Here is a 13,217-nt window from a genome sequence, read left to right as displayed (position 1 = left end):
TCAGAAATCTAAATTTAATTAAATACCTCATGTGTAAGAGCTAACAAAGAGGTCCAGATTACAGGCAAACTCAGAGAAATGAAGCATAAGATTCTCTTAAATAAGGAAGAAAAATAGATTTTTGCATTACTTTCTAAGTATGCAATTACTGCACTTCTTTTCTAGCAAAGGCCTCTCACAATGAACTGACAAAAAATTCCTGGTGAGCTAATTGTGCTTTTATTTGATACTTGGCTTGAAGATAGTAAGTTTTGTTGTGGTTATTGTTGAAGAATGCTAGAAGCATTCCTAGGTCATTTATCACTTTGTATCATATCACTTTTTTTTTTCATAGAACTATATACTTGTATTTTTTATTAATACGCATCGTACTGAATCTGAAAGGCGGACAGCGATTACCTGCAATGCTGTCCTTAAGAGACAGGATTGAATTGGTGCTTCTCTTTCCTCTCGGAAATAATGTTTCACAATTTCAGCTAGTAATTTGGACTTGTAAAGATGGATAATAGTTTCCTTACGGTATGTTTGTATAAAATGTTTAACTAGTGAAATGAATGAATGGGAGTTGGTGTATTAAGAGAAAGAGCCCTATTGCCAACATTGCACACACATCTCATAATTTAGGCTTGAGATTTAAGTGTTTAATTTCTGCAAAATTCCTGTGAGAGACAAGCAGTTTTAATAACTAACAGTCTAATTTTGATAATGAAGCAATTTAGACTATTTTCATAGGAGAGAAAACTATAACTTTTTCTTTTTAGAAAAAGTCAACGTATTATTTGCAGAAATATTTAAAAGCAACTTACTGTCATTGGCAGAATATGGGTTTCTGAAGACTATAGCCTGGTTGGCTTGCATGAATGATTTATCTGTTTTAGAACAATTCAACAGTGAAATTATCTTGAAAATTATTAAGTAATGGATGATGCAATTTACTGTAACATTAGCTTATTGCTGTAGTTTGTTACTAATTCATGCAGCAAAAGCTCAAATAAAACTCTGTTTCTGAATTTCAGCCTGCCTTTCAAAGGACACATTTTGTAGCATTATTGCTACAGAGGCCTCAGAGTCCCTAGGCAACTGCCTTATGCAATTACTACACTAACATTTTGAATGAATTAAGTAAGCAAAATCTGATGATTTATGTACTCCATACATTAAATTACAAAAGGTTTTATATTTACGTGCTGTGGTTACAGAGGAATTTATCCATGCAGTCCTATCTACTAAAACACACAATTAAAACTCTTGCTTCTGTTTCTTTTCTGTTTCTTCCTCTTCCTTATTCCCTTAATGCATTTATTAGCACCAACAACTTTAATTTTATTTTTTTAAGCTGAAACTTTTTCATAGAATTGTAGCCCTGAGGAGAAAGATTTAGGGGTGTCAATTAACAGTTGACTTGAGCCAGCAATGTGCACTTGTAGCTCCACAAGGCCAACCATATCCTGAGATGCATCAAGTGAAGCATGACCAGCAGGTTGAGGAAGGTGATTCTGCTCCTCTACTCTGCTCTCATGAGAGCTTCACCTGGAGCAGTGCATCCAGTTCTGGGGCCCTCAACACAAGAAGGAGATCGAGCTGTTGGAGCAGGTCCAGAGGAGCCATGAAGATGATCATAGAATCATAGAATGACTTGAGTTGGAAGGGACTTCAAGGATCATCAAGCTTCAACCCCCCTGCTGCATGCAGGGCCACCAACCTCCCCGTTTAATACTAGACCAGGCTGCCCAGGGCCCCATCCAACCTGGCCCTGAACACCTGCAGGGATGGGGCATCCACAACCTCTCTGGGCAGCTGTTCCAGCACCTCACCACTCTCTCTGTAAAGAGAGAGCCCAGCTCCCTCAGCAAATCTTCCTAGGGGAAGTGCTCCAGTCCTCTGATCATCCTTGTGGCCATCCTCTGAACCCTCTCCAACAGCCCTCTGGCTTTATTGTACTTGGAGCCCCAGACCTGGACACAGTACTCCAGATGGGGCCTCACAAAGGCGCCCGGGATACCATTTGCTTTCTGAGCTTTAAGAGCACACTGCTGGTTCATGTTAAGTTTTTCATCCACCATCAGAGCGTTGGAGCCCTCCCCTACAAGGACAGGCTGAGAGAACTGGGGCCCTGAAGGGGGCCTACAGACAAGCTGGGGAAGGACTTTTTATAAGGGCACGTAGTGACAAGACAAGGGGAAATTGTTTTAAATTGGGTAGGTTTAGACTAGGTATTAGGAAGAAATAATTTACTGTGAGGGTGGTGAGATACTGGAACAGGTTGCCCAGTGAGGTTGTGGATGCCCCTGCTTAGAAACATTCAAGACCAGACTGGATGAGGCTTTGAACAACCTGGTCTAAGGGGAGGTGTCCCTGCCTATAGCAGGGAGTTGGAACCTTCTGTTTTTGCAGGCTCTCTGTAAATACAAAATCTATCTGTGCAAACTGATTTTTTTTCAAATTTTGTTTCCAAATACTTATTACAAAAGTTTTATTAATTTATTTTCCTCTCCCTGCTAATGATTTCCTGATCATAATAGAGGAGGAGGTTGTTTGGGAGTGTGAGACTGTGTGTGATCTGAAAAGGAGTCACTGACTGACATTTGCCATATTATTTTCTTGACATTTGTGAGGTAAACATGTCAGCAGAATTAACTTTCAAATTCCTTTCACCTTTCTCAGAGAAATTCAATTTTGTACGTGGAATCTGTGAAGGTACAAAACTTTATCACAATCTACTGTTCTATATTCAAGAAGGGAAGAGAAAATTGAATATTTTTCAGCTATTGTTTGACTTTATCACTGCTGGAATATATTAATTTAGTAGTCTTCAGAATGTCTAATCAGACAGAACAGAACTAATGGCCAACTTTTCTGAACCTGTATCTTAAAACACACTTTCACTAAAATACTTCTCATATGGCACATGATAAAATAAATTATTAGTGAGAGAAAGCATTATGAAATCATAAAACAAATATGTTTTTTGTCTAGACTGTAAAATGCCATAAAGAAATAACAAAACCAGAAAGGGTTGCATTGTAATAAATATGTTTTTACAGTAGTAATTGAATTATTACAAATCTACTCTTTGTGTTTAAGAAATTTCTGAAGAAAGATGAAAATTAGAGTCTCTTCTTCTGCAAATAGGCTACTATTTTGTCTACTGCTAATGAAAGCCCAGATAGAACTTCCATTAGAGTTTAGTTCTGGCAACCTCATCCTTTCAGCTTCCTCTGGATCTGTTTGAAAAAGCAGCGGGTGGATTTTGTGATTTGCAAAGTAAATTATTATTTTTATTTAATCAATCTTTGAGGATTCCTTGTTCATTTAGTATTTCATGATCATCGGGCTATTGATTAGCTTGTCCCCATAACATCCTCACAGACACATGCGCAAAAAAGAACCTCCCCCCAAAAATAGTGGGGGACCAGCCCTGATCAGCATTGTTGCACAGTTCAGCTGTATTTCCTGGTGACAGTGATTCTCTCTCTTCAGCTTGCATTCTTCAGTTTTAGAGCACACTCGTGTCTGCTTTGGGGGCTGACACTGAAATGTGGTGAGCAGCTGGAGGCAACAGACTAGATCAAAAGACTGTTTCTGCCTGTGGACAGATGTAGTTAACCCAGTACAAGATAAAAGTTATCCATAGTCCAGTGTGTAAATGCTTCATCATAATAGTAATTCAGAGTCCTTGTTAAATTAGCTCCCTGAATGAATGTTTACAGAATAACAGATCCTATCTGAAAGAAAACAAAAGTGTATAGTAGAAGGCAGACAGTAATTGTGAAAATGACAGCTACTCAAGAACTAAGTACAGGCATTTTGCATACTCCAAACCTCAGCTTTTAGGACTCCTCTATAGCATGTCATTTTTGTAATATCAGAGCATGCTGAGGCGTATGGAGAACACTTTGAATCATCAATGTCATTTTTTGGCGGCAGTTGGCCTTCTCCTAGACATTTCATGTTTAACTCATCCCTACCCCAAGACATAAGCATTGCTGGAATCCAAGTTGTGAATCTGAGGTCTGGTTAGATATACCAGGTTAGTTTTGATGAGAATGTAATGCTGACCTGAAAGGAAATCACTCTTGATGCGATATCTTTGTGTGGTTACAACATATGTCTACTAGTGTTTACCTAACATTAACTCTTGTGTTTCAAAGAACCGTTACTACAGAGATGAAAATAAGAACTCCTTAATTATATCTGAAAAGTATTTTATTCTCTGTCATGATGTGATTTCTACCAAAACAATGTAGTAAACAAGTCCGGATGGTGCAACTAACTCATGCACAATCATTATGTATTTTCACTTATGAAGAGCATTCTTGCACGTCCAAAGGACTTCAATGCATTTTTCTCTTTTTAAGAAAGTGTTGGATGGTGTGCTAGACCAAATTCCAAAGTAATATGTGTGAATTTTCATAACAGAATGTTTTGGCTTTTTTTTTCATCAATCATAATTTTTTAATTTTCTTTTTAGAACTATTGGATACAAAAAGAAGTATGTGAAAGTTCCACATGGGCATATTTGGGTGGAAGGTGACCACCATGGACACAGCTTTGACAGCAATGCGTTTGGCCCGGTAAGTCAATTTCCTGTGTACCATTTAAGCTTTGCAACTGAAAAGCAGTGCCTGTCTCTTGAGTAATTTGTGCAGCACAGCATGTGTGAATTCCAGGTGATTGCATTCTTACGATTGTTGTGAGAACTATTAAACATCATAAAATATCTTGGTTGGCTGAGATTGAGTTTGCTCTTAACTCTTATAAAAGAAGTAAAGACTCTTTTGAATTCCCTGTGTGGAAGAAGTAGCAGTAGAGATTTTAAATGTGTAGGGATGTAGTGGAGGAGTAGCCAGAGGGTGAGCCAGCTCCCTGTAGCTGACAGATGCTCCCTGGGGGTGTTGCCAGCAGCTGATGCAGTTTGGACTGGCTCTTCATCTTGTTTTGGTGCCAGTGCTGGGATGAAGAATTAGAAAATCATAACTGTGCTTAGGAAGAGTTAACTGTTAATTGGTCTGTCGATGAAAGTAGGGATATTTCAATTTTTTCCCGAAAATAAATATTCTTTATATAGGGACGTTTTCTTATTTAATTATGTCAAAATTTAAACTGAAATATCTGTTTCTTGACTGGTAACAATGTATCTCTGTTCATCAGGAAGATGTTTTTCTCTGCACTCTGCTTTCATTTTGGTTTCAGTTTTATTACACTTTGTGTTGATTCCATTTCTTTTTTTAATGTAACCTTGCATGCAGATGATAGTCACATAGTCTGGGCATTCTGTTGTGAAAATACAAATCCTTTCTCCAGATATGTCTTTTTGACATGTTTAAGAGAGAATTCTCTTTTAATATTATAAAAAAGCCAGTGTCTTTCACAGGGAAATTGGTAAGACTAGATTTATTTCACCTTTCATAGCCTTTTTGTGCAGAAGTTCCCACTGATGTTAGCTGAATTAATGACAGCAAAGATCACAGGGCTGGAAGCAAGCTTGGGAGGAACAAAATTTTGAAAATTTTCTGCTGTAGGAAAAAATGAAGAGTGTACTTATAAGACATGCTTCATGCCAGGTTCTTAACATTACATACATGTTAGGTTTTAGTTTACTGGTACACTTTCTATTCTTCTTTCTGCGGTAGACTTGAGAGCACTTGCACAAGTGAATAAAAGCATTAAAATCACTCTCCTCAAGCCATTCAGAAAGTATACTCTTCTTAATTTTAACCCCTCTCCTCTCATAAGACTGAAGCTGTCATAAGGAGCTCCAAAATGATGAGACACAAACCTGTTGTTCTCAGTTTGTTGAAACACGTTATCTTGAGAAATAAGGTTAAATGTAATGTGTGTTCAGAGGCCCAATTTGCAAAAAACGTATATATATATTTTTGGATCAAAATTTTCAGTAAAAATAGTGTATTGTTGGTTATATTGTATGTCTACAATTTTTTAGATTTCTTGTAGGCTTGAAATCCATCTATAGTGTAGATAGTTTGACAGTAAGGTTTTGTAGATGTGCTTAATGAGTTAAATGGGCATAGAAGGAAATTATGAAAAAACAGCTTGTGAACAGATGTTAGGAACATTTTTTCTCTTGCAGAATAGCAACATACGTAGTGGCCTAATGGGTTAAGTGGATAAATCAACAACCATGAGATCATTCAAGATCTAAATTAGATGCACCTTTAGAGATTCTGAAGGTTTTCTAAAATGTAAAATCTTGGCAGATTGTATTATCTTTAGTTAGTTTGCCAAAATGTTATAAAATGAATTCTATTACTTCTTATTATTGCATTATTTTTATAGGACTAAAATAGGGAAGTAAAGGTGTAGATAGACATTTTCATGATGTGTGTAAATATAATTAAAATGTGTAAAGTAAGATTTGGGAAGATTTAGTATTAGTGATATAAAATTTATACTGTAACTGAAGTTACAAAAATAACAGGACATCTGAACTAGACATGTTAACTCTATTAATGATAAAATTTAAATATTAATTACAAAATATTAATAATTGTGATCATTGTACACTGTCCTTGAAAAAAAAAAAAGTTTCTTTGTGCAGTACAGAATGGCAGATGTTATATAGTACTATTGCACTGATACTGCTGTGTTTCAGGCTTGGAAGTATGTCATATCAACCACTCATAATGCTGAAAATGGCTGTTTTGAATAACATCCAATAAATATTCAAAGAACTTTTAACTATTATTTAGAGATTAAAAAAAAAAAAAATGTTTCACTGGAAATTCATTTCAGTTATCTGAACTAGAATAGTGATTTCTGTTTAGTTTACTCTTACTGTTTTCAAATTCTTATAGAATGAAGTCAAGCTTTTATGATACTTACTTAACATTGTTTAAATGCTACAGAGGTATAATAATGCATAGTTTACACAATCATGGTGCTCCCATTAGAAGTTACACATTATTCTTTTCAGTTCTCGTAATCATGACATTTTGGAGCCTTTTTCTGTGAGGCTGTAATTCCACATTATAGGACCTATTTTCTTAGATCGGAAATGTAGAAGCCACAGGATGTAAAGTATTGACTTTCTGTTGAACTCCTCTGATACTTCAAATATCTTGAAAATTTTAAGTGATTATCTTGGTAGTGTGAAGCTTTATACCAGGTCAGATATTGTCTTTGGTTACACAGCTAGCATAATGCCAACACAGTAACAATTGATAATCTCAATATGATGCTGTGGCTAATTGAAAGGAAAAGTCATTAAAATTGTACTTCATCCAGATCCGAAGTGTACAGCTGGTAGCCAGCAGCGGCATTTGAACACAATTATGCAACCAATAGGTAAGGGTCCCTAAGAAACAGGTGTAAATAAGTGCATACAGTAACCAGAAGGAACTTTCAAAGCATGGGGTTTGAAGTCAGTGGCAGTCTTTCACCTGACTTGTAAAGGGCCTGAACAAAAGCTCTTTAAAGTCAATGAGAGATTTCTGTTGGCTTTAATGGCTTTGGATAAGACTGTGAATTAAGCTTCACAATCCAGTGTAAGGATAGAAATGCTATTATCCTCCTTATCTTCCTGGGAAACTTGAGATAGAGGTAGGTTAAGTACGTTGTCATAAAATACCTTTTTGGCTCAGTCAGGTCCCCTTGCAAACCCTTCCCATTAGAAAATACATCTATTTACTCTCCAAAGTAAATCCTGTTAAACTTGAGCCTGGCTTTTTGTTTAACAGAAGTTTTATGTTCATAAGCTTCAAATGAGTAAATTGCTTTTAGTCAGCATTACTGTAAAGGCTTTATTTATGATTCTCCATAAAAGCAATTCTCTACTGCAAGTTCATGCAATAAACTATCTGAAAAACATTCTTGCCTGTTTACCTATTATTTCTTCCTTCAGCACCACAAACCTGTAGACTGTGACTAGAAAACTGTATAGAAAATAACGACATTTAAGAGAAGTGAACAGACTGAGTTTGTTAGTTATTTTAATTTGCTTTGAAAAGAATATCATCATCTCTTTTGGATATAAGACAAAACCGGTTTATTTGTTAGCCATCACTGGGAAATTTGCTATAATTCAGTAGCAGAATGTGGCCTGCTAGAATTATAGCCTTAAACTGATCAACATTTCCTATATATGACTAAATAGTCAGTGAAAATAAGTTATCTAAAACTGAAAGCCTTAAAATTAATGCAAAGTTTGGTGGGTGACTACTAAAAATTAAATATTTGAACCTTGAGATCTGCACCCTATGAGAGTAACCCACATACTTTCTCTTCTTTTGAAAGAGGATTGTTGAAGGAAGAAGCAAAATCTTTGTGCTTTTCTGGATTACTTATATAATAGTAAACACAGAATGCTACATATGCGAAAAGTGCAAATCACCTTGGTGATGCTCTTGCCATCTGCTCAGGCTTTCATTTATGAGCTATGAACTAGTGCAAGCATCACATATTCCCCTGAAGTGGCAAGAGATGGGAAGAGTTTAACAGTTTACAGCAACATTCTGCAGATCACTGTGCTATAATTGGAAATTAAACTGTGTGGGCAGGGCACACTTCCTGTAGGGAATTCTGCCAGGTCTCAAAATACTTAGTGACCCTATTTGTGTCCTTATACTCCAACTAGCCATTCTGAGAGGGTTAAAATAACTTCAATAGCAGAATGATGGCCTTTGTCCCAGTCTCTTTTTTTCTTCCTTTAGATCAAAGTCAAACCTTGAGAAATAAAGTGTAATTTTTGCAAACAAAACAGAAACCACAACCAAAACACCTGTCATGCTTACACAGATAAAGCTAATGTAGGTGAGTGTAATAATGGCACAGTAATGAGTGAAGACTGAGAATGTCTCTGGGGACTTAGATACTTAATTTACTAGCCGGTGTGGCAGCTTCTACTTTCTGTTTGTTGCTTCTGTGACTAATACTTCCATCTTCATTTTGCTGTATAAACGGAACCTTGGAGAGTAGCATAGTTGTTACGGGATCTATGACATCTCTGTTTCTCAGATACTGAAAAAGAAATGAAGCTGTATTAAAACAATGTGTGCAATGGAAATATTCAGTCAATGACATTCCATTATATTCATCCTTGACCACAGGCAAAAATAAAATAGTTAAAACTGTTTACAGCCAAAGAAAAGACTTTTCATATGGAGCATGAAGTTACCAGTAGTAAATAGCATGCATGCACAGCTTGAATGTGTAAAAGTCTATGATGAATAAAATGGATAGGACATTAAGTGTTATGGTTGATGATAAATAAACCTCGAAGGATAAATATGCTTGTCCCTTATGAGATAATATTATACAAGATTCAAATTGAGGTGGTGGCTTGCATGTTGAGAATGACAATTCACTCCAGGAGCTGCTGAAGGGGAGCTCTGATAATAAGATTGTGTGGCCTCACTGTCCATTAAATTATCATGACTAACTAAATTTGCAGAATAGAGAATAAAAGGTTCTATATGACAGTCCTAATTTTTTTCTGAAAGCAAAATATTTAGCCTGAGCGTAGTCCAAATTAGTGCATAAAAATTAATCTTTCCAGAAGCCTGGCTATCATCAATCCAAACAGAGCTTTATTTTTGTACTTTATATACCTGAATGAAACTTTCCTGACTATTTGCTCAGAAAGCTTTTAGTTTTTACTACTCAATTAATGTAAATAGGGTTATTAGATATGCTATTTTCTTGAAGCATGTTGATAAGAGAGAATATTTTAAATGCTTGTAACTAAAAGCTCTCAAGTCTACACTATTTCATGGTAATGAAATACTCATGAGGACTGGCAATGTATCTGAAAGTTTGGACTTTTATCTTAGTTATATCAAATCCTAAACATTTTATGCATGCTAACCAGTTTTCTTTACTAATGTACTTAGAATTTTACCATTATTTACCATTCTGCCACGTAAAAAGTTTTAGTTATCCTACTTTTGGAACAGAATTTATATAATAACCTCAATTACAAATAATTATTAATACAAATAATTGGCAAATATTTTTAAGTGCAAGTGGATCTAAATGCTTTTCCAGCCACAGTGGAAAGAATGGTTGGATAAACAGCAGGCATCTGTATTTGACACAATTTACTTTGGCATAAACCAAGAAAAAAAAAGAAGTTGAAACAATTTTAGATTGATTTAATAAAATATTAGAAGAGATCAGAGAGCTATCAGATTCATATCTTTATTTGTAATTAACAAATTTGAACAACTTCAAACTATAACTCAAATACAATAACTTACTGAATCCTGAATGATTGTATATCTCTACACTTTTTCCTACAATTCTCTTTCACTGAAATTATAACTTTAATAAATTACAAATACCGATCTTTTTTTTCTTTTTTTATGTAACCAATCTGCAGAACTTGTAGCATAGTTTCTTCTTTGAAATAAGTCTTCTTGAAGCAGGGAAATCGGATTGGAAGTTTTAGGAAACGTTACGTTGTAAACCTAACAGCTGTGAGATGTGTATTACTGAAGTACGAGTGGAAGGAAACCAACATAGGAAGTAATGTGAAGTGATAGTAAGGTCTGATGTTTCTTTCAAAAGTTGGAAATTTGAAGATGATGAATAATGGGTATTGATCCAAAAAATAAAAAAAATCTACTGTAGATTTTATTATTTATGAACTGTTAGAAGTTACACAATTTTAATGATAAAAATCTGTGCAAAATCAGTCAAAAAAAAAAAAAAAAAGAAAAATCTTTTTAGTATTTTATGACGGTAAAATGAGTTACCAGGTATTTTCTTAGGGTCGCTCTATTGTTTTTAAGAGCTAAGTAAATGGTGCCTGCAATCACTGCTTTACAGCCATTGGATTAATGTATCTTAAGTGGTACTTATGCAATATTGCACATTGTTTGAGCTTATTAAATACTTCAATCAATGTTTCCGGAGTTATTGTTTGTAGAATATAGCTTTGACTTTGTAGAGAGAGGAAACAGAAGAATTCCAAGCCTTCCCAATTTCACTTTTCAGATCTCTTTAGTGAGCTCTGTTTCCTCACACTAAAAGTACTACTTATGCCATCCTCCCCTTCGCTATCAACCCCTCCAAAAAAGAAGTCAAACAACAAAGTCTAAAAATCCTAACTTTCAACCAATTGAATATTTTTAATCATTTATTCTATCTGATCATATTCAAGTATTTCCCTACTGTAGAAATTAAAATTCATGTTTAATTACAACTTATTAAAAAAAATAAATAAATAACACAGGTTTTGTAAAATTTAGTGCCAAAATAACATGCTCCTGGGTTACTCCTTAGCTGATGTGAAACTGGCATCCAACACTGAATTTTGGCCATATGCACTCTATATCTAATGAAAGCCAGAGGAAGCCTGTGACCAAAACAAAGTTCAATACCCTAAAAAAGTAGAGGAATCAGAGGAAGTAACTGCCTACAAAATTCTTCATGACTTTTCATTGGTAGGTTATGGCAACACCTATCATAATAGCTACGTTCAAATTTCACAGACATAGGCAGGAAAAAAATCACACCAGAGGATGCTTTTTCATTTGTTCATTTGTCTTACAATTTTAATGAATAAATAGAGACATTCTGTTCAGATTAAAAATATTTCTTAATCTTTCATAACACTGTCAGTATCACGAGATGCTATTTCAAATTTGCTCTTCAAAATGTTGCTAATATAGAAGAGGATACAAGTAGAAATGCTTCTATTATTCTTTCAGACTGAATAGTACCAAAATACTTTTGGAGGGAAAGCTCCCCAGAAGATTCCTGATGCTGCAGTGTTGTATGTGTCGACTAGCTGCAAGTGCTCCCTTTTGCCAAGTACAATATACAGTTTTCATTCAGATGCGTAGATATGTAATTTTCTCTGTAACGATAAAGGACTTGAGAAACAAGTTCATATACACATGAGATCTGTACTCAAATATGCTATCAGCTCTTCTACATTTTCAGCTTTTACTCATTGTCAAAGTAACTTTGGGTGCCCTCACAAATTTACTTGCATCAGTAAAGACTTGAGGTTGCAACTCAAAGCATTCCTTAATTAACATAAAGTCTGATTATATTTAGTGAATGGAGTCCTGTTGAGAGTAAGTCCACTCTTCCTAAAGTTGTTGATAGTTATTGAAATGTTTGTAGAATCAGAATGAAATTTTGTTAACATGAATTTTCAAAGTACCTACTGTATTTTGAATTGAGGCCAAGGGTTCAGTAGAGCTGCAAAGCATGTAACTGTAAAATGACATCAGTAGATAAATTAAACAAGAAAAAAATGCTAATGAAGGACACAGTCTCTATGCCACATTGAATGGTGGAAGTTAGGAAGAAATTTTTATTCGCGCTGGATCCCACTATGCCTCATATCTTTCTACATGCCTTACAGAGAATATTCCTGCAAATATTTAATAAATATTTTTCTGATATCACAGTATCTCAATTACAATTATCAGAATTGATAAATGTGTTCATTTAAAATTGTATTTCACTCTTTCTTATATTGCAGAGGTGTTAGGAATGATTGATATTGCTGAAATCAGCAACACTGTTGTCACAGTTCAGCTTGGTTTGGGCCTAGTGTCTGTGACAAGGGGGCAGAGTGTCCACATCCCAGGAAAGGGTGGGAAGGAGAGAAGGGAAAAAGTATTGAGATTTCTTAGATGAGGAAAACAGTAGCCAACTAAGGGGAAAAAACTTGTTTTACTAAATATGATAGTGGAATGTTAGATAATAAAATATAATAGAATATGATTGGAATTGAAGCTAATAAATCAAATAAAATGAGAAAGAGTTTCCAAAACTGAACTCTTTAATGCTGTAGACAAAGTGGCCATGGAGCAAAGAGAGCAAAGAGGGCAGTCTTGTGACTCTCAGTTAATTTTATATTTCCTTCCAAATGGAAAACAGAAATGCAAAAATGAAATTTTCTTGCAGTTGTAGTTTTGCCAGAAACTGGAAATATTGGCAATCCACAGAGCGGCAGCATTAACGCTTTAACTCCCAGTACACTTCAGGATGCTATGTTGTAGAATGCCAATGAAAAACCATCAAACTATGACAACTATTAGCTCCAGTGGTACTTTCATGTCCAAGAAACAGATCTTCATATGTAAGTTAGAAACTTTTTTTTTTAAATTATCATTAAACAGTAGACATTTTGGTTTCCAGTTACAGAGATACCTTCTTCACCATGTAGGACACAGTATGAGCCTATTAACCCTGGGAGAAATGGGACTCAGCACTTTCCAAGACAGTGCCCTACCAGCTTC

General features: G+C 35.2%; 1 protein-coding gene across 2 annotated transcripts in view; it reads left to right on the top strand.

Annotated features, from left to right (window-relative positions):
• The window catches only part of IMMP2L (inner mitochondrial membrane peptidase subunit 2), a 446,117-nt gene that overhangs the window by 348,613 nt on the left and 84,287 nt on the right, over window positions 1–13,217 (top strand). The window contains exons 5-6 of one of the 2 annotated variants that reach the window (XM_052667977.1): window positions 4,472–4,574; window positions 11,670–12,394. In XM_052667977.1, coding sequence (XP_052523937.1) covers window positions 4,472–4,574; window positions 11,670–11,678 — 112 coding nt within the window. In that variant the 3' untranslated portion in view covers window positions 11,679–12,394. Of the gene's footprint in view, window positions 1–4,471; window positions 4,575–11,669; window positions 12,395–13,217 lie in introns of those variants that run through there. The other variant, XM_052667976.1, reaches the window with a different exon arrangement.

Source organism: Tympanuchus pallidicinctus, unplaced genomic scaffold (genome assembly GCF_026119805.1).
Source record: "Tympanuchus pallidicinctus isolate F22 unplaced genomic scaffold, pur_lepc_1.0 scaffold8, whole genome shotgun sequence".
Classification (NCBI taxonomy): domain Eukaryota; kingdom Metazoa; phylum Chordata; class Aves; order Galliformes; family Phasianidae; genus Tympanuchus; species Tympanuchus pallidicinctus.
This window is presented reverse-complemented; position numbering and strand designations above follow the sequence as displayed.